Source organism: Lynx canadensis, chromosome A2 (assembly GCF_007474595.2).
Source record: "Lynx canadensis isolate LIC74 chromosome A2, mLynCan4.pri.v2, whole genome shotgun sequence".
Taxonomy (NCBI): Eukaryota; Metazoa; Chordata; class Mammalia; order Carnivora; family Felidae; genus Lynx; species Lynx canadensis.
In genome coordinates, this window is record NC_044304.2 from 78178699 (window position 1) to 78201039 (window position 22341).

Consider the following 22341-nt stretch of genomic DNA (forward strand, 5'->3'; position numbering starts at 1 on the left):
CCTCTCCTCTCAGTGTGTTCCTGCATAACTCATCAAATATGTAAATTATCCCTAAATTAATCTGCAAATTTCACATGATTGAATTCCACACATTCTGCATATACTACCTATTCAAAAATAAGATTTAATTTAAAAAGCTCAATTTCCATAATCCAAGCTGACAACATTAAAGAGATCACCCGGGATTCTTGAAGCTCTTGAAGAAGGAAGAGGGACTACAAGAAGCAGTAGGTTCGGTTCAATCCTTGGTGCTTCATCCGAAGACATTGTCTTTGCTCAAGACTAAGACAATGGCCCCTTGATACCTCAGTTTTCCCATAGGATGATCTGCCAACTTCAAGTTGCCCCCACAAGACTCCAGAGAAAGGCCAGAGTCTCCACAAAGACTGACTTGACATACTCACAAAGCTCTGTAGTGAAAACCATTCTTCCAACCTTACACCCTGGAAGGACAGGCACAGGCCGGTTACCAAGGGGAGAAAATGAAGTCTGCACAGAGACTAGACTTTAGTCTAGACTGGAGACTAGACTGTAGCTTCTTTTGGTGCACCCCCTTCCCAGAGCACCTGCCCAGCCTCCTCGGGCTCCCCGTCATTGCATTATCTCGTTCGCCAGTGCCAATAAGCCCACCGTTGAGCAAGACCTCTCAGATGCAATTTCCTCCTCGGGGACGTTATCACTCAGTGGTATCATGCAAACAGAGAGCAGCCCAAACAAGGGACAAAATGGAGTTCCTACCTGACATGGCATCCAGGAGAACCAGGAGAAAAACTGCCCCCTGCATACTGGATAGTTCACTTCTGTATGCACTTCCAGGATATTACCCAGTAGCTGAATCCCGCCCAAGACCCAACATTTATTCCAAATGCCACTCATCTTCCCTTCCTAGCTTTGTTGCCATGTGAGAAAGCAAACAGAGGCTTTGGTGGTAGCTCGGGGAGACTAAACACCACAGGACTGTTTGTTCTTTGATTACCTGCTTCTGTGACCGCATGGTTACCCAAGAGGCCAACCAGCCGGCCCTGGTGAGCTCAGAGTCCCTCTTAAAATTCTACACCCACCGTGTGTCTTGACAGAGAGCCCAAAAGAGAAGTGGAAAGAGCAAAGAAAGCAGAGACACAGAGATGATGCTAAAAGCTGGGCATAAGCATAGACATCCATGATAGTCTCAGCCGCCCTATAACCAGATGTCTTATGATTCTTTTTCTTTTTTAATTTTTAAAATTTAAAAATTTTTCTTTTTATTTTGAGAGAGAGGGCAAGCAGGGGAGGGACAGAGAGAGAGGGAGAGAGAATCCCAAGCAGACTCCTTGCTGTCAGTGCAGAGCCCGACGTGGGGCTCCAACTCATCAAATTCACAAACCACGAGATCACGACCTGAGCAGAAACACTTAATTGAGCCACCCAGGCTCCCCAGGCATCTTGTCATCCTTGGAGGCAGGGTAGTGAAGTGGGACTTTTTCTGCTACCCTGAATAGATGAGTAGGGCTCTGACTTGGGACCAGACCCTTCTCAAGGCAGACTGGCTGTGATAGACCTGGCCCTTTGACTGCATCCATAACCACCGTCCCTCTAGCGCTCAACGTGGTTTGTGGACAAAGATTACTGGAGTAGTGAAGCAGACTTCCGCCCACTGGGAGTGATGTGGCCCATCCCTTGGGGCCAGGTGCTGCCCTATATGGTGCTTTCATGCCCCATGTGGCCCCATGCTAGGCTCCAAGGCGTGGTGAGCGAAACACAGTCGGGCTGGAGTCCAGAGAAGTTCAGAGAAGGAGCAGTAGCAGGACAAGTGTGGGGCTGGCACGGCCCGACCTCTCGGTGTGGTGCAGTGAGAACAGTAGTTGACATAGCGAAAGGAAGCTAGACTTAGACCCTCTCTCCTGCTCCTCACACCCGAGAACTGCCTGTGGCAGGAGGGGGCCCAGCAGCCCAAGGCTGGTGGCCCGAGTGGGGGGGGGCATTCCCCACAAGTAAACCAGCATTTGGCTACTCAGAGGTCACCCCTGGCCAGTTAGTCAGTATGAGCCCGAGGAAGGCCACAACCAATCGAGAGAGACAGAACGAGGCCAGCTAGGGGGACTCACACATCCCTTTCCCTCCACCTCCTCGGAATCCTGCCCCAGCACAAAGGGAGGAGGCCTGACTGCACCTCATGTCCAGGCCCCAAACTCTCAGAATCCCAGCTCCGGCTTCAACAACCTTGAAATGAAACTTGAGTCAAGTTGGGGCTCCTGGAGCGCTCAGTCAGTTAAGCATCCGACTTCAGCTCAGGTCAGGATCTCAGCTCATGGGTTTGAGCCCCACATGGGGCTCTGTGCTGACAACTCAGAGCCTGGAGGCAGCTTCGGAGTCTGTGTCTCCCTCGCTCTCTTTGCCCCTCCCCCCCCCACATTGTCTCTCTCTCTCTGTCAAATAAATAGACATTAAAAAAAAAGAAAGAAACTTAAGTCAAGTTTGAGATGGAAGTAAAGTCTATGATGGACTGTGAATAATAGAAGTGACCTGGAAGCAAGACCTTAAGGGAGATTTAATGGAGGCCAGTAAACGTGTTAGTTCATACGCCCCTGAACCGAGGTTGCTCTATGAACTGCTTGCAGCCTCTTCTGGGCACAAGGAGACGAGGACTCATAAGGCTAAGTGACCTGCCCCTGGTCAAGCTGCCAGTCAGTGGTCAGGCTGACATTCGCCTCTCCTGCTTCCCAAACCCAGGGCGGCGAGGTTGGCATCCTTCCTTTCCACCACATGCAAGCCTTCGTCAAGCTCCTTCCAGACACCACAGGGCCGCCTGCAGCCTCTTTTCCCAATTTTGCTGCCACCGCTTTGGTTTAAGGTCCTGGCCTCTGACCTGGACCATCTCAGTAGCAGCCAGTGCGTCCTATAGGAAACTGTCAGGTTAATTTCCCAAAAGTACCCCTGCTCCCGCTGTCCTGCTTAACACAACAAGCAACTTTTCCCTTAGGAAAAGTTGACTTTTCCTGTACAAGGCAGTAAGATTCGGAATGTCAGCATGTAAGTTCCTGTCTGAAATAGGTAGATGGCAAAAAACAACATAACACCATAGGTTTTTCTGTGTGACCTTAGGCAAATTACCTTCCTTCCAGAATCTCAGTTGCACCCGTATAAATCAGGGAGAATAATCCCTGTTGTGTAGCATTCTTGCAAGCCGCACGTGAGATAATGAAGGGAAAGACACTGGCCCGTGGATGTGCTCCAGCGATACTATTTTTTTCCCAATAGGACATCTCCAGGACAGCGGCAAAGGCGAAAACATAGTAGGTACTCAATAAACACGGGTTGAAAACGTATGAGTTAGTAGTTGCCAAGTTACCAATTCTCACCTCTCAGTTTTTCCTGTCATATTAGTTACTGTAAATAATCCATTTCATTATGCATAATTAAAGCTGAAGTGATGGCTCAGATGAAGTTATGGAAAACGTCAGAATAATTAAGCCTTTGAATTAAAGAAACTCACATCTGTTTAATTTTCAGCCTGACTGCACAGCGTTCCTCATGTTGCCGTTCTCACCAGGATATGGAGAATCTCCACTTCCTTCCTGGTCCAGGGATCATAAGGGTCAGGTTTTGGGGGAAAAAAATTTAAGTTTATTTATTTATTTTAAGAGAGAGAGAGCGAGAGAGAGCAGGGGAGGGGCGGGGGGGGGGAGGGGAAGAATCCCAAGCAGACCTTTCAGCACAGAGCCTGACACAGAGCTCGAGCTCACTAACCGTGAGATGGTGACCTGAGCCGAGATCAAGAGTCGGACACCTAACTGTCTGAGTCACCCAGGCACCCCTCGGATTTTGGAACTTGTGGGTTTGTTCTGTGATTACAGCTTCTGTTTTCAGTCCTGAGGTTGTTTCTGCCACTAGGGTGTTCTGTTCGTAAGCTCCTGTCTTCTTCTGGAAGCATGAGGTCTGGTCCCAGGGATGCAGCTGGGCCAGAATCCCCTGGAGGCAGGACCCCGAGTCCCCTTGCTCTCCTGTGCCTGAGTCCTCCTGGTCCCACCAGGGTCTGAGACAGGTGATGTGAAAGAAGTGCCTGGAAGGGTCTGGAACACTTGGGGCAGGCTCCCCTGCATGAAAGACCTTCAGAGCCTTCTCCCATGTCGTGTCTGGCCCAGCGGTGGTTTGAGCCCTTCAGGTATTTAAAGCAACTCTTCTGGGACCCAGTTACTGCGAGAGTCTAATTTGCCAGCAAGGAAGTTGTGTTCCAAAGATTTGTTGACTTAGAATTTGGAGCATGCTTTCCCACAGATTAATTGTTCGCAGCCCAGAAACCCTTACATCAGCCATTGAAACATAGATGAGGTGAGGGAGGCAGAGAGGCATTTTTAACAGATGAGCTCCCTCAGCAGTTCCATGGGCACAGGGCGGGGCGGAGGGGGGGGGGAGGCGGCCAGTGACCACTGGTCACCTTTCTATCACTGGAGGAGGGATTTCTGTCCATGACTCATGTTCATCCAGGACTGGAACTGTTGGCTTCTGGGAGCCAGGCTCAGGGACATGGCACCCAGGCTCCCCCACTGAAGCACCCCTGCATGGCAGGTCCCCCTTAGGAAGAGAGCCCTCAAGGCCGAGTACACATTCACAGCGACGGTGGCCATGCTGATGGCCTGCGGCTCCTTGTAGGTGTGGACACCAGCCCTCCCGTGTCTTCCGTGCGGGGCCACCGTGGCGACGGGCACCTCTCTTTTACACCACGCTCCCCAGTGCTCTCACCATCACTGTCCAGTCGGCCCTGGCAAGCTTTCCGGGGCCAGAGAAGGTCTTCAGTCTCATTGCTTCCCAAATGCTTTGCGTTTAGCACTGTGCCAGATGTGCTCAGAAATGGGGAAATTACTGGATTTGTTTTCTATTCCCTTGCGCTGTGCCCTTCACTCCCCCACCCCAGACGCGTGAGAGCCCCTCAGCCTTTGGAGGAGGCAACAAAGAAGTGCCACAGCCCTCCTCATTCCAGAAGCCCCGGAACACTCCCTCCTGGCCCTGAACAGCATGGGAGGGGCTCATCTGAGGCCGAGGCCCTGCAGAAAAGGAAGAATAATTTCCCTCCACCCTTGTGAGCCCTTGGCTGAGACCCCTGTAATAAAATATTGACAAGAGAAAAACAAACAGAAGTTTATTAATGTATATACCTCCTGGATACATGGGAGATAACCAGGCGGAAATGGGTAAGTCCCCAAGGGTGCTTAGAATTCAGGATCAAATACCATCTTAATAAGGAAAGGGGAAGGGGGATGTACGTGATCGTAGGGAAGAGAAATAGATTTTTCAGAAAGATGAATGGGCCCTTCCTTAGAAGAATGGATGAGAGGTATGATAGTTGGTGACCGACTTTGTGTGGTGTAGTGTTGACTTCTAGTCTCCTCCCCTGTGATAAGAGTCGAACTTGATGGAGTTGATGGGACTCCCATGGAGGTGATTTATGACATTTGGGGTGCTTTGGAGGATCTGTCTTTAGGCAGATGAGGAGAATTCAAAGAAATCCTTGCCCTACATTTGTTGTTTTTCAAAGTGCCCTCAGATCAAAATGATCAATATGCCGAAGCTGCATTTCCAGGGATGGCGTGTCCTGAAATCCTACAGTCATATGTTGGGGTGACATATTCTGCCACCCTGCAGCCCTCAGGGCCCACTGGTGGGGCCTCTGCCCTGGCCCTGGGGTAGAGGAGTGAATGAGCATGACTTCCCTTAACTTAGCCCCACCTGACTCTAGGGAACAGAACTCTGGTCACCATGGGCCTGGGCTCGGCTCTCACTTCCGGGAAACTCCAGATCATTCTTATTTTCTATAATAGCTTTACTGAGATACAATTCATATACCACACAGTGCACTCATTACAAATGTACAATTCAGGGGCACCTGGGTGGCTCAGTCAGTTAAGTGTCCAACTCTTGATCTCAGCTCAGGTCATGACCTCATGGTTCATGGGATTGAGCCCCACATCTGGCTCTGTGCTAACAGCGGGGAGCCTGCTTGGGATTCTCTCTCTCTCCCTCTCTCTGCCCCTTACTGGCTTGTGCGTGTGCATGAGCACACGTGTGCTCTTTCTCTTTCAAAATAAATAAATAAACTTTAAAAATAAAATAAAACGTACAATTTAGTGGTTTTTAAGTATATTCACAGAGTTGCGTGGCTATCACCATAATAAACTTGAGAGCGTTTCCATCACCCCAACCCCCGTAGCACCCACTCCCCATGACCCACCAGCTCCCTCCCACAGCTCCAGTGATCTCTATAGACTCTGCCTCTAGACTTTCCTTTTCTGGACATTTCATATGAATGGAATCACATGCTATGTGGCCTTTTTGACAGGCTTCTTTCACCTTGCAAAATGTTTTCAAGATTCATCCCTACTGTAGCATGAATCCTTTACTTCATTTTGTCTTATTGCTGAATAATATTCCATGGTATGGACATCCCACATTTATTTTGTCCATTCATCAGTGGTGGACATTTGGGTTTTTTTCTACTTTTTGGCTATTATGAATAATGCTGTTATGAACACTCGTATAAATTTTTGCAGGGACATATGTTTTCATTGCTCTTAGATAAATACCCAGGAGTATATCATTGGTGGGTCATATGGTAACTCTGCCAGATCTTTCTCTTTTTTTTTTTTTTCCTGTGGTTGGGAAAAAACCAACCAGTTTTTACTGGGGGCCCCAGGTAAGGGGGCCTCTTCCCTATCAACAGAGACACTCAACAGTTTCTTCAGCCACTCCAAGCTTGGACCCAGGGGATCCTGGGATGCCTGGCACATGGGGTTAATGCCCATCATTTCAGAGGAGCACTAGGTGGCTTGGTTGATCATGATGGTGTGATTATTGTGGGAGCTGAAACGGGGAAGAATTATAGCAAGGCTCCTGATGGTGAAGGACATGACCCACGCTGGCTCTTGGCCCAGACATTCTTGAGGAACGCTGTGCATCTAGTGGCCATCTTGGCCTGCCAGATCATTCTTGTGGACAAATAGCTAATTTTGCCTTGAAGCCAGCTCCTTCTCCACTGTCCTTTGTTGGCCTTCTTAGAGTCCCTTTCCCAAGCTATACTCCTCCTCTTAGTTAGTCCAAGTGCTCAAAAAAGTAAAAGTAATTAATGAAAAGTAAATCTTCCTGACCACTCCTGTTCCCCAGAAACTGTTTCTCTCCTCAGAGGCAATCATTATTGTCAGAATCTTGTGATCTTTCTAGAGGCAGTCTGTGCATATGCAAACATATACTAATCTATGTAGTCTATGCTTTAGTACAAATTAAAGCATATGACATACTCTGGACTTGGCCTAGTTTTTTTATTTTACTGTATTGTGGAAATTCTAACATTTTTTTAAATGTTTATTTATTTTTGAGAGAGAGAGACAGAGTGTGAGTTGGGGAGAGGCAGAGAGAGAGGGAGACACAGAATCGGAAGCAGGCTCCAGGCTCTGAGCGGTCAGCACAGAGCCCGACGCGGGGCTCGAACTTGTGAACCATAAGATCATGACCTGAGCTGAAGTTGGACACTTAACTGACTGAGGCACCCAGGCGCCCCTATATTGTGGAAATTCTAACATATCAGTACATGTAGAGCAGCCTCATTCTTTTTAATAACCGCATACTTGTCTGTTATATGGATGTCCCTTTTGATGGTTGTTTGCTTTGTTTCCAATCCTTTTCTACTACAAATAATGCTGCAATAAATATCCTTGAACATACCTAACATTACACCTGTGAAGGTATGTCGGTAGATTAAATTCCAAAAAATGGAATTGCTGAATTGAAGGAAATGTGATTTTAACCTCTTGATGGATATTACCAAAATATTCCTCAAAAGGGCTGTTTCATTTTGTGCTCCTACTAATAACATGGGAGCATGTGGGAGAGTTCCCCCAAACCCTTGCCTGCACAGTGTTATCAGACATTTTATTTTTTGCCGTTCTGTTAAGTGAAAAAAACCAGTGTGTTATTTCAATTTGCATTTCCCGTCTCATGAGTGAGGTTGAACATCTTTTTCCGATATTTGCCTCAAACAACTAGAAAATGTAAAAACTGTGTTAGAACTATAGACTTTTAGAGGCTGAAAGGGCCACAGAGATCTTCTAGTTGAGTACTATACATGCCTTGCATTTTCTAGGTAAGAAAACAGTTCAAATGTTTTGCCCTAGCTCATGAGATGTTAGCAGATACCATGAATGGACGGATGCCAAGCCTCTGCGTTCTGAGTCCTGCTGCCTTTCTCCCACTCTAAAAATGTTGTTAATAATAGTAGGAAGAGAACACCAGCAGCAGTAAGTGACTGATGTGTGTGTTACTTCATAGAAAACACTTTCATGCGCAGATAATGCCTTCTGCTGTGCCTACTTCATTGACCAATGCTTAGAACGTGCCAGTTAAGTGTTCCAAGCTGCTGCCTCTCTCCCTCAACATATAATGTGAGAATATAGACATTCTGCCACAGAAGTCGGGCATGCAGAGCAGCGGCTGCCTAATAAGCAGAGAACTGTGGCTGGACACGGTTCTGAGGAAGGGCCTGAAGAGCAGGAATGGATGGTCAGTCACTGGCTATTTGGACATGATTATCACTGTCATCACAGAATTTGCTGGGGCCAGCACACCTGAGGTCTCCAGCTTTGGGGAGCTCTGACTGAGAAGATAGTGGTCAAGAAGGAAGAGAAAGCTCTGCCAAAAGGTGCTTAAAGGGCCCTTCAAATGTATATATGCATGAATCTGCACGTGTGGAGGTGTCGCCATGAAATGAGACTTTTCATCTTGAATTCTCATTTGAACTGATATAGAAAACCTCACCCAACTATTTTCAGTTAAACCTACCCAGCTTCAGTGACTTCCTAGCCATTCTGGTTTCATAACTAAGTCACAATCAACATTTTATTCCCCCTCTGTCTCCTTGTCCCCCCTCTTTCTCTTTATCCCTGAGACTAACACTTATATCCAGCTCCTTTCATATTCGCCAACATGGCGGCGAGGGCTTGGGATCAGGGTGGTGGCTGGGCACCTACTTCTTGGTGCTTTGCTGCCCTGCTGCTTCAGATGTACCCCCATCCTGCCTGGTCTCCGAGACCTCTTCCCAGGTTTTCTGCACTCCTGTCCATGGGCTGCAGCCTTCTGACATAGTGTTCCCTCCTTCTGGGCTCAAGGCCCCATGGGCTTGCTCCTTCCTAGATATTTTCTGTGTCTCACTCAGGAGCCCTGGGTATATTCAGATGGCCATCCACACCCTGTCAGACATACAGGAAGCTCAGGCTAGCTTCTAGACCTGTATGTCATGCTGCCATTTCTACCCTACTGTTGCTACACACCAATGAAGCCCCTTATGGTCTCCCTGGACTTCATCCGGGGAACAGGTCCTCTCCATTCTCAGAGCTCCAAACTCAACAGGAGCTCCTGTGTGCCTCCAACAGACACACCCACATCTCTGAAGTAGCTAGTGTGGAGGCACTGGGAAGAGGCACAGCTTCCACACTGCATCCAATAGCCTCATTTCCCCTTCAGCTCTCCTCTCTCCACTCAGGGTAAGGGTTTCATCTGTTAGCCCAGAAGTAGGGGGGGGGTGTGGGTGGAGATAAGACAGGGAAAAATGGGTGCTGCTTGCTCACATCTTCTTTCAGATTCTTCTGCCTATGGTCAAAAAATACTTTATGGGAAGCTAAGGCTGATGCCACCACGAACCACAGACTAGGGGGCTTCAACAACAGAAATTTATTATCCTACCGTTCTGGAGACTGGAAGTCTGAGATCAAGGTTATCAGCTAGATTGGGTCCTCTTGAAGGCGGTGAGGAAAAATCTGTTCTGTGCTTCCCTCCTAGCTTCTGGGGGTTTACTGGCATCACCCCCATTGGTGCCTTCATCCTCACATCACATTCACCCCGTGTGCATGTCTGTCCTTGTGTCCAGATTTCCCCTCTTATAAGGACACCAATCATATTGGATCAGGGCCTATGCTAGACTGCTCTTTAGCTTAATTACATCTGCAAATAAGGTCACCGTGATAGTTAATTTTATGTGTCGACTGAACTAGACCATGGCATCCAAATATTTGGTCAAACATTAGTCTAGATGTTTCTCTGAAGGTATTTTTTACTTGAGATTAATATTTAAATCAGTAGGCTTTGAGTAAGGCAGAGTCCTCTCCATAATGTGTGTAGGGGGTAAATCCCATCATTTGAAAGCCTTCACAGAAGACTGACCTCCTAGGGTGCCTGGGTGGCTCAGTCGGTTGAGCATCCGACTGTAGCTTAGGTCATGATCTCATGGTTTGTGAGTTCGAGCTCCGCACCGGGCTCTGTGCTGACAGCTTGGAGCCTGGAGCCTGCTTTGGATTCTGCCACCCTCTCTCTCTGCCCTTCCGCAGCTCACACTCTGTCTGTCTACCTCTCTCTCAAAAATAAACATTAAAAAAATTTTTTTAATTAAAAAAAAAAGAAGGCTGACCTCCCCCAGGCAAGAAGAAATTAGAGAAGCAGCCTGCCTTTGAACTCAAACTGCAACTCCTCCTTGGGTCCCCAGCTTGCCAGCCCTCTTTGCAGATTTTGGACTTGCCACACCTGCACAATGACCTGAGCCGATTCTTCAAAATCAATCAATTTCATAGAGAAAGAGAGAGAGGTACGGATAGAAAGATATTCTGTTCGTTCCGTTTCTCTAAAGAACCCTGACTGCTACTAATGTAATTGTATTCTGAAGTATGGGAGGTTAGAACTTCAATATATATTTTGGGGAAATTCAACCCATAACAGAAACCATTCAGGGTGCAAGTGAATGATGTGTGTGAGAATGGGGGCAAGCATTTCCCTAATGCCATGCATGTCCCACCCTCCAGGAATGCTGTCACTGTCAACAGCACCATTTTCCAGTCCCACCAGCAATGTGTGAGTGTTCAATTTCTCCACATCCTTGGTATGTCTTTTAACTCTCTTAATCCATAGGTCCCCTTCTACCATTTTTTCCCTTGGAAATTATTTGTTATTTGTCAAACTAGACCATTTTTTTTTTCCTGTGGGTATTCCCTCAGTCTCTATTTTAATGATTATATTCACATGTATTGTTTCAAATATTTCCATCATCCCTATATTTCCTGTTATCTCCCCCATCTCAAGCAATGCAACCCCTCCCTCCATTCCCTCCAGCCACACTGGCTTTGTATCTCTTCAAGAATACCAAGCACTTCCTGGCCCAGGGCCTTTGCATATGCTGTTTCCTCTGTTTGGAACTTTTCCATCCACTTTCAAATTGCAGATCTCCAATTAAGTGCCTCTCTTCAGAGAGAGCTTCCTTAGTCACCCTCCCTCCAAGCACCTTGAGTCCTTATACTGATGGTTCTTACCACACTTCACTGTGTATTTCTTCATGATGTCATTTGCTGACAGCCCATTAGACCACAAGTGCCATGAAGCAGGGCCCACATCTGCTTGGTTCACGACTGGAGCCCAGTGTGTGTCACGGCACCATTAACTTCTTAACCAAATGAGTGTGTCTGCAGAGAAACGATGGACCTGAGCTCAAACCAGGGGTGAGACTGTGTAAACCCGTCGTCCCTAGATCCCAGACAGAGGTTCTCACGCAGAAGACAGTTCTAAATGAACCACCAATTATAAGCACAGGAATCAATTAAAGCCCTGTTTACATTTATGTGTTAAATTTAATGTTAATCATCACTTAATGAACGTTTGAATTAAAGTCAGGCTCTCTGTTTACAGCCTCTATTGCACATCAAAAGTTGATATGAATTCCACAAGCTTAAACTGCTCGATGCCCAGGCAAGGGGCCTACTTTCCTCTCCGGATGTGAAGGGACAGGCAGTAACAGTTCCTCTCATTTTCCCTCAGTAGAACCTGAAGAAGCTGCGTCTTGTTCAATCACAAAGTAGGTGGGGGCAGAGCCGGCAGCCCAGCGGCTTTGGCATTGGACCTGGCTTTGAACCCTGCTCCCCCACTTACCTGCTGTGTGATTGGGCAGGTGACTTAAGCCCCCCTGACCCTGCTTCCTCATCTGCACAGTAGGGACAACAGTGCCTTCCCCGTTGCAGAGCTGAGTGTGAGAATCAAAGGAACCATCCATGGAAAGGGACTAGTCCTGGCAGTTGTAGCCATTCAGAAAGGGCATTCCTGTCTTCCACAGCGAGTCACAGAGCACCACCCGGCTCCCATTAGCTTTCTCAAGATCTCCTGCTTCATGGGTTGGGATGCTTTTCATCACACACCCCGCAATCATAAATAAACAAAAAAGAAGGCACTTTCCCCCTCAGATGAAAAATTGTTTAACCTTAGGGCACCTGGGTGGCTCAGTTGGTCGGGTGTCCAACTCTTGGTTTGGGCTCAGGTCATGATCTCACGGTTCATGAGTTCGCGCCCCACATTGGGCTCTGCACTGACAGCGTGCTTGGGATTCTCGTTCTCCCTCATTCTCTGCCCCTCTCCTATTTGTGGTCATGCATGTGCACGTGCTCTCTCTCTCTCTCAAAATAAATAAACTTAAAAAAATTATTTAACCTTTACAAAAGAACTACAAACAAGACCCTCATGGATGGATTTTCTAATTACTGTCATTGTTCAGACACTTTAAATCTTTTCTGGAAGTAGGTATTTATTATAAATAAGTTATATGTTAAATTTGCTCCACACTCATAAGCCGTGATAACCAAGTTCATAGTGATGGAAACAGAAATATTATATCACGTGATCCATAATAAGAAAAGCAAGCATTTATACAGTGTCTTCTGTGTACCAGACCCTGTCCTACGTGCTTAATATATATTAAGTCACTCAGTCCTCACATCAACACTATAAGACTGCCGTACGAATGCTATGCCCCACTTTGCTAGTTGGGGAAAAGCAGGCCGTGGGGAAGTTCAGGAACTAGTCCAAGGTTACAAATCTAGAAAGTGATAGAGCCAGGATTCAAACCTGAGCAGTTTGGGCTTACAGCCTGGGTTTCAAATCACTGCACGAACAGCCCGTGTGTCCTAAGTGTTGAACTCCACGGAAAAACCACATACGTAAATAGCACATGGGGCCTCTCAGATAAAACAGTGTCTCCCTCTCCTACCGCCTCTCGCGCAACCCTCCCCGCTAGATTCACTGGAAAGAAAAGTGACTGCAAACAGTGTTTGTGGTGGGGAGGGGTGTAGGGGAAGAGAATGGATATTAAATCTGGTTTGGTTTGGTTTGTTTTTTTCTGTTTGTTGTTTGCTGCTCTGACAGGAAGTCCCCCTGCCAATCACTGAGCAGCTGGGGTTCAGTCACCAAGAAGGAATGCATGGAAGAGGTTTCTGGGGTCTAGGTGCTCCTGACTCAAAGGGTGAGGAGACAGGCTGCTTGGTGTCTTAAGCTCAAGGATCTCCTGAATGGACCACCTGGCACTTACCAGCTTGACCCTAGGGAAAAGAGGCAAGATAAATGAATGCTTGCTGTGGGCTTTGTCTGGGGACATTAGAAGAGCCCCAAGCCCTGGTGGTTCCCAGGACAAAGGCTCAGAAAGGGGGGCTGTGAAAGCAGACGTGGGGTCAGCCAGACCAGTGCCACTGCAGTGAGCGAGGGGACCCTTAAAGGGCAATGGCTGATCTGAGGGCCACGGGGCCCCTTCTTAAGGGTGTGGGCTCTATGGCCAAGTTGGCAGTGGAATCACCCAGAAACCTAGACAGACACCTGGGGACAACAAAGGGTAGCAGCCAGAGAGCCCCCTGGCCCTGCCCTACCATAGGTGGAGGGCTCCTGGCCGTGTGGGAAGGGCAGTCTTACCAGCCTAATCACAGAGGCCTGGACCCCTTGGCACTTCATGGTATTCACCAGAGCAGCTGGATTGAGGCAAAACTGAAAAGAAGAAATTTTTTGTTCAGTGCCCTCCATTAGGGACACCTCTCCAAAGGGCTTTCATGAGAGAATATTCTAGCAAACACTTAACTAATTATTCATGGCAGTCTATAAGTTCTCTAGGCATGTGAACTTGAGAGGGGAGGTGGGGAGGAGAGTGTCAGGTAAATATAGGTTTTCACTCAGATCTCCCCTCTTCCTACCCTGACAAGGGAGAGTCTGTGAAGGAACAATAGGCCTTTTCTCTTTGGCGTTTCTGAGGTCTTCGATTTGGCAAGGTCCTTTCTGCCTGAGATGTCTCCGCTTTTTTCTGCATTTTCTCTACCCCTGTTAAAGGGGTACAGGGAGAGGGGGAAAGGGCATGGGGAATGAGAGCGTCTGTCGGGCCTGGGCAGGGGCTGCCCATCTCTGCCCTCGGCAGAAGTAAGCAGCTCCGGTAGGCTGGACACAGGGCTCTCTTCGCCTCATCACTGTGCCTGCTTAAGGGTGCCTGGCTGATAACGTTGGTTGACACACCAGTGTCCCTGGGAAACCCCAGGCGATGCAAACAAGCACAAAAGGAAACACTGAGAACAGTCTGAGGTTTCTGTGTACTCAGGCTGAAGGACAGCTCTGCTTTCATGAATCAAATCCCTGGGTTGATAGCTTATGCTGACGTTTAATTGTTACAGCCGGGATGGAGGCCAACGTGTCCCTGGAGAGTCCACCTAGAACGGGGTTCTATGACTCACAGCCTTGACAATGGGTGGTCTGTGAGGAGGGAGAGACACCACCATTCCAGACAGGGCAGTATCCAGAGGTGGTGGAAGTGGCCATGATTGAGGAAGGTTCGACTCAGAATGCGGATTACAACGGAGAAGGTGGTATTTGCAGCAGGTGAGGTTTTAGAGAGGGAGAACAAGACATTGCTTCATTGACCTAATCACGGAGACATATTCTGTGTGCGTTCGAATATTACCATTTGAATGTATGGCCTTTGGCAGTAACTGGTGGATTGGCTTAGTCAACTACGCGTATGTATGTGGTATGCATGCACGTACCTGTGTGCGTACATGTGCACATGTGCGTGTGCACACACAGTGTGCAGATAAGGGGATTTTTTGGCAAGATACTGCACTACCAGTCGGTGGGCTTGGCAGAGACACCCCAAGGTCAGAGCCTTCACACCTTCATCCTCTTCTTGGAGGAATTCGTCCTCCTAGGATCCCTGGAAGGAGAAGCTTCATTTACCCCTCTCGTAGCACCCCTGGCCACAGATGTCTGGAACAGGCCCCCAGGCTATAGACAGGGCTGCGCCAGTCATATTTTCTCTTTCCTTTCAAGGCATTGACCTAAGAGATGTGGAGATGGTCAGGTGATGGTGGTTACATAGAATCAAGATGGGGGAAGTGTGAGGCACCTGGCTGACTCTGTCGGTAGAGCATGCGACTCTTGATCTCAGGTTTGTAAGTTCGAGCCCCACGTTGGGTGTAGAGATTCCTTAAAAATAAAAATCTTTTTAAAAAACGATTGGGGAAGTGTGCTGATCAGTAAGTAGAAAGGGAAAGAGAAGCAGGAGACAGAGGCAGACACTCAGATGAAAGCAGAGAGAAGAGTCTGTGCACCCATGAGAGAGGCAGGGAAAGCTTGAGATCCCAACACCCCAGTTCCGCTCGGAGTGACCCAAAGAGACTTCCCTGTGAATCTCAGTGTCCAATCATTTAACCCCCATTAAACTCAAACCAGTTTGAGGTGTTTCTGTTTCTTGTAAGAAAGTAATCCCTAAAGCAGTATGATTGGACAAAATGGGTCGGTGTCCAAGACCACGAAGACAAGCGTATTGAAATGGGGGATTGTTAGGATGTCTGTGATTTTGACAGGGTAGAGTCGGTCATGTGATGTGTGTGCCGGTTCATTTAAGCTTTGAGGTTTTACTCTAAGGGCCGTCAGTTGCTCTAATGGAAAATTCCACTCTAGGGCAGTCAGCTAATATTTTATCAGAAAAGTCACACTCCAGAAATAGTCACCTCAAGTGCTTTTGTGATCGATGTCTCACTGAATACCTGAGGCTTTGTTAATTAGCATAGTGAATGTCAGAAATGGAGTTTTATTGTTTAAATTAGTGCATTGGTAAGAGGTACAATGAATATTAGAAATGGACTCTCTGGGCACCAGGGTGGCTCAGTTAAGCGTCCGACTGTTGATTTCGGTTCAGGTCATGATCCCACGGTTTGTGAGTTCAAGCCCTGCATGGGACTCTGCATTGATAGTGCAGACAGAGCCTGGTTGGGATTCTTTCTCTCCCCTCTCTCTACCCTCCCCCACTTGTGCTTGTACGTGCACGCTCTCTCTCTCTCAAAATAAGTAAATAAACTTAAAAAAAAAAAAGAAATGGATTCTTATTGGTGAAATTAAAGGTATTCAAGATACCTGTGGATTGTCTACAACATTTGGGTCTTGTGCCATCCTTCACTGTTCCATGAGCAGCATGGTAGAGACATGGAGATGTGTAGCCCAGGTCCCTCTTCCAGGAAGGGCTTACTGTAAGGAGTGTGGTCAGAGGGCATCTCCAGCCGCCCACTCCTCCAGGGTCAGCTTCAGCTGTAGAGAAACTCCTTGCCCACGGCCACTCTACTGGGAGCAGCCCTTACCCAGTGACTGACCCCAGTAGGGATAAAGTCCCAGCCATTTAGACACAATGCAAGACAACCCTGAAGGCAGCATTCAGTCCAGCGCTCAACATTGGGATGCCTGATGCCTCCTTGGATATACATCATCATGCATATTTTCCCTCTGCCCAGTCTCGATTCCTTCCCCCCACCTTTCTAAAGAATTTACCTTAAATTGTACTGAATTGAAATCCTTCTAACTGAAGAAGATTCAAATAAAGCAGTTATTATTAATTAGTTAATAATAACTATTATTTGATTAGCATTCATAATACATGAAGTTATTAGCATTAATAATTCTCTTCAATTTGTGGACTATAGAGCTCCATTAATATGAACGTAGATAAACACCGAATGACATCATACTCTCGATAAACTAGTAAGGGGAAACAAGTATAATAAGTATAAATGAAGGGGTGCCTGGGTGGCTCAGTCAGCTGAGCATCCAACTTCAGCTCAGGTCCTGGTCTCGCAGTCTGTGGGTTCAAGCCCCACATTGGGCTCTCTGCTGTCAGCGCAGAACCTGCTTGTTCCTCCTCTCTCTGCCCCTCCCCCGCTTGTGTGTGTGCGCGCGCGCTCTCTCTCAGATATAAATAAACATTAAAACGGTAAGTATAAATGATGTTTAAAGATTATCTATACTCCTTGATATTTGATTTTGAGCTTTTTTTTAAGAAACAGAACTAGCTGGCCATATTTGTTCACTGGTTTCATGTCATTTGCATTTGTTTCTGATGCTGGCTCCTTCCCCTGCTTTTACAGGGTTTGGTCCATGACAGACATTTTCCACCCCCACCTCTGTCTCGGCACCTGCTCCCAGAGACCCAGACTGGTGACAAATGGCATAGGGAGCCCCTGAGGCTTACAGCCCTGTATTAGTGTGCACATATTCACTGTCATTCGGTTCATCCCAAATCAACATGTTGGCAGAGTGGTTTCCTTCTAAGGACTGCAGGGAAAGCATCTGTCCCCGGCCTCTCTCCTTGGCTTGTCGATCGCTGTCTCCTCTCCATGTCTCCATGACATCTTCCCTCTATGCGTGTCTGCGTCTGTGTCCAAAATTCTGTCTGAGATCTCAGCAGAAGCACCATTAACAATCCTATTTCTAGCAGCATTCTGCTCACAATGATATGCGTGTTCTCTAGGACGATAGAAACTGGCTCTCTGGCCCTTTTCTTCCTGAGCTCCCACCAGAACCCCTTGAACATTCGCATCGCCACCAACGACCTCCTCAAGGCGATCTAGGCTTTTTCTGTCCTGTGCTTTAAATTTGTCCACCCCCTATCCTTACCCATTCTAAAGCCACTTTCCCATTTTATTTATTTATTTATGTATTATTTTTTATTTGAGAGAGGGAGAGTGCACATATGAGCGGGAGGGGGGGGGGAGAGAGAGAGAGAGAGAGAGAGAGAGAGAGAGAGAATAAATATTAAGCAGGCTCCACGCTCAGCATGGAGCCCAATAAAGGGCACGACCCACGATCCTGGGATCATGACCTGAGCCAAAATCAAGAGTCGAATATTCAACTGACTGAGCCACCCAGGTGCCCTACTTTCACATTTTAAGACATCTGTCACACCTGCATTCCACTTCCCCAATACCAGAATCTGTATTAGTCAGTGTTCTCCAAAGAAATAGAACTAATACGAGATGAAGATATAGATATAGGTAGATTGAGATTTATTTTAAGAAACTGGCTCTCATGATTGTGGAGAGTAGTAAATCTAAAATTCAAAGGGCAGGCTGGGAGACTGGCGATTGAAATGAGTTATTGTTGTAACTCTGGAGTCAACTGATGAGTCTGAAGGCTGGAAACTCAGACAGACTCTCTATTTGCCATCTGGAGTCAGAATTTCTTCCCCTTTGGGGTATCTCAGTCTTCGCTGTTAGGTCCTTCAACTGATTGGACGAGGCCCACCTACATTATGGAGGGTAATCTACTTTACTCAGAGTTTACTAATCTAAGCGTTAGTCACATCTCAAACATGCCTTCACAGTAACATCTAGACTGGTGTTTGCCCAAGCAGCTGGGCACCATAGCCTAGCCAAGTGGACACAAAATTAACCATTACAAATATGCACGCTTAGGGATGGCCCCTGAAGCTTGGTCCTGTACAGTCCAGTGTCTGTGCATTGGTTAGAGGGAGCTCTGGCCACCTGTTGCTGAGTCCCAGTATAACAGAATCCTGCCTCTGGGGTGCTGTTGCCCCACTTCAAGTGACCCTCTCATACAAGGCAGTAGTAAGAGCTCCTAAAAGAATAGAAATCTGAGTCTCCATTGAGCTTACCAAAAGTTCATGTAAACTATTTGAACCCATTAATAAAAAACAAACAAACACCTATTAATAAATTTCTGTAATGCATTACCAAATCTGGTAGAAGATTGGTCTCTTTACAAATTGGGAGCAAAGTGAGGGGTGCCTGGGTAGCTTAGTCCGTTAAGTGTCTGACTCTTGGTTTCAACTCAGGTCATGATTTCATGGTTCATGAGTTCAAGCCCTGTGTCAGCCTCAGCGCTGCTGGTGTGGAGCCTGCTTAGTATTCTCTCTCTCTTTCTCTGCCTGTCCCCTGCTCGCTCTCTCTCTCTCTCTCAAAATAAATAAATAAAATATTAAAAATAAAACAAAACAAAAAATAAACTGGGAGCAAAGTTATAGGGTAGCAGTTCACCCTTATTTACGTCAATCTCTTTCAATAGCTATCATCACCACCAGGAACCTAAGAGCATCGTGACCAAACTGACTTATAATAACAATAAAGTGAGCTCATAATAATAGCTCATAATGACAATAATGTGTACCTTCACGTTAGCTCAGAGACTCTCACATGACTTACCTTCTCATTTCTTTCAGGTCTTACTGTTCAAATGTCACCCTTTCTGAGCAGCCTTCCTTGATGAATCTAACTACAATAGCCATTGGACATGCGCACACAGCTGCACACACGTATGCCATTATCTGTCACTCTGTGCAAATCCTGCTTCCTTCTTCCTGAACTTGCCGAAAAGAAATCGGCACTTATCAAACCTGAACTATATTTAGCAATTTATTTGTTTTGTTTTTCTCCTCTGCCGGTGTGTGAGCGTCCTTAAGGCACATGCCCTGCTCATAACTCTCTCCCTGGAGCATGGAACCAGACTGGGCATATGTTAGAAGTTAATCATTACGTATTGATTGAACCCATGAACGGACCTATGCGGAAAATCTGCACCTGTCAGGTTGTAGCTATGACGCACTGGGGCTTGACGGCACAAAAGATGTGCTTTAAACCAAGTGGTCCACTGTCAACTTTTGGTTCTGTAACTCTGGATTGCCACCCTTTCCCCTTGCCGTCCTCATCCTCTTGAACACCTTGATTCCTGGTCTTCCACATAAGCTCACCTAGGTTCAATTTCCGGTCCCCAAGGAACAGTTCATCTGACCAGCCCATTGCATGAGAACTTTAGTAAATGTTGTTCTATGTGGGGTGGGTCTGTTTTGACTCTTCATGGGTCAGCTGGTGTTTATCAACACAAACACTGAAATACAGTGACAGGTTGCCAGGACAAGACCTAGGGAGTGGGGGCAGGGCTGCTAAGCAGAAAGAGTGTGCTGAAGAAACTGATACAGCAAATGACACTCCAGAGGGTACCTTAAGTCCACATAGAAGGACGCTCTGTTTTCAAAATTGGTTAAGTAGATAAGAAGCAACTACTTATCTACCAAAAAACTAGTATGTCAAATACTAATCGTTCTTCGTTAAAGCAACTCTCCTACGTTTCTAAGCCGGGTACCAGTTTGTTAATATACTTGCAGCATGTGGACGCAAAAAAGGAAACGAAAAGAAATGCATCTCTCGGTAGATCTCTCCTAGAATCGGTTGACGTGAAGTTTTAATATTCAGCACCTACAGATTTAATAGCAGCTTGTGTGACTAAGTAGTGGTGGTGATGGTGGAGGAGATGGTGGTTGCAAAACGGTAGGAGAAATAATAGCGAACACCTCTGAACCCCTGTCTGTATAGACTGTGCCTGAGAGATGCGCTGTTGGGGACCCCCCTTCCACCAGATCTGGCTTCAGACCTCTCATCTCCAGAAGTTCAGGTCTCACAGAACGCATTGGGACTAGCAGTTGTGCAGGGTTGACCTTCTGTCAACAGGTCCTTGCCTTTGCTGAGCTTAGATTTGGAGAAATGTTGCCATCTAGTGCCCCACAGGAGCCTTCACTCTTTCAGATGAGAAACCAGCCTCCCCCCACACCCCACTCCCCCCCCCCCCCCCCCGCTTGGCTGCTCCTCTCCTAGACCAGAGGTCAGACACATCACAGGCCATTACTGGTGAGCACTGCCTCCTTACCTACAGTAGGAACCGTGGAAATGTCTCCAGAAATTTTTTTAATCCCTTTTCTCTTTACAAAATGCATAAAGAGAAAGAGCTAGATAGAGAAAGAACAGTAATAGAATTAAGATTTAGTCACGAGTCAACACTTATTGCGCATAGCATATTAAACTCAGTGAGGAATGGGGAAAAGACATCGAGAGTTCTAGACGCTACAGTGAACTACATGAAGGGAGTCTTCGCATGGACTTCTCTTGCACTCTGGATCACCTCCTTTCTGAGTCCCTCATATCCCTTTGGGCCCACCAAGCTCTAAACCTTCCCATCCTTGCCCCCCTAAAGCCCCAGTCTATTCTCTCAAGTTCATCCTCTTGGCTTTCTGCAGTAACAGCTAGTACATCCATCAGCTACACTGCATTCTGGGTTCCTTGGCCTCCCTTGTCAGGTGCAAGAGGGATATTTTTCATGGAAACCCTCGATGACTTCACAATGATTGGCATTTCTGTAGAGAGGCAAGTGGCAAGCCAGGCTGGTGGGGGAGCGGCTTTGATCAGGAAGCTTTCTGTAGTTTCTCTCAAACCCCAGTCCTGCTCAAATTTCAACCATGATCCTATCTTTCATGGTGGATATATCTTTTTTGGAGAGAGGTAGAGAGCAAGCAGAGGAGGGGCAGAGAGAAAGAGAGGGAGACAGAGAATCCCAGGCAGGCTCAGCATAGTCAGCACAGAGCCCGATGTGGGGCTCGAACTCACAAGCCGTGAGATCATGACCTGAGCTGAAACCAAGAGCCAGACACTTAACCGACTGAGGCACTCAGCCGCCCCTCGTGGTGGATATATCTTGATTTAGATTTACATAGGCATTTGTTTGCTCGATGTCAACCTCCCCATCTAGTCTGTTGGCTCCATGGGCGTGGGGACCAGGTGTGTTTTGTTCACTGCTAAATGCCCGGCTCACTGTGCCCAGCTCACTGGAGTCCTCTGAAGAATGCTGGAGAAAAAAAACTGGTGCCCGTCTTTAGTGATATTTGGTGCAGGGGGTGGAGACTGAGAAGAATGGCATAAGACACTGGGGCTGTCTAGTCGGAAAGGACACTGTCTAGTGTCATGACTGCCCAATTGTTTCCCCAGAGCCCTAAGTTCACTTGATCTTAAGCTGGAGCCCCTTTCCCGTTGCAAAGAAGACCCCTTTCTCTGTCTCCTCACCCTGTCGTCCCCTGGGCCCAGGCAAGCCTTGAAAAGGCTCAAGGCAGCACAGTGTGAAAACAGCTCATTCATCCGGTCCCTTCATCTTACAGACAAAGAAACCCATGGGAAAGCAGAGAAATGGGGAAAGGTGACTGAAAAAAACAAAAACAAACAAACAAACAAAAAAAAAAACCCTAGTGTCTGTCAGAGAAGGAAATTGCTCTGTCACACTTCACCCCTTACAGCTCTTCACCGTCACTCCAGAACGCTCACCAAGACTTGTTTTCTCTCCTTCAGGAATTCACAGTAAGAAGCATCCAGGCTGGCCTGGAAACAAAAGCAGCCTGGAGAGACGTCAGGGGCTCAGTGCAGAGAGGAACCTGCAGCC

The 22341-nt window shown here is 47.1% G+C and overlaps 1 protein-coding gene across 1 annotated transcript in view; it reads right to left on the reverse strand.

The window, feature by feature from the left end:
• CDHR3 (cadherin related family member 3) overlaps positions 1-880 on the reverse strand; it is a 64909-nt gene extending 64029 nt beyond the window's left edge. The window contains exon 1 of the mRNA XM_030307781.1: positions 739-880. Coding sequence (XP_030163641.1) covers positions 739-784 — 46 coding nt within the window. The 5' untranslated portion in view covers positions 785-880. The remainder of the gene's footprint in view (positions 1-738) is intronic.
• Positions 881-22341: the final 21461 nt, after the last annotated feature.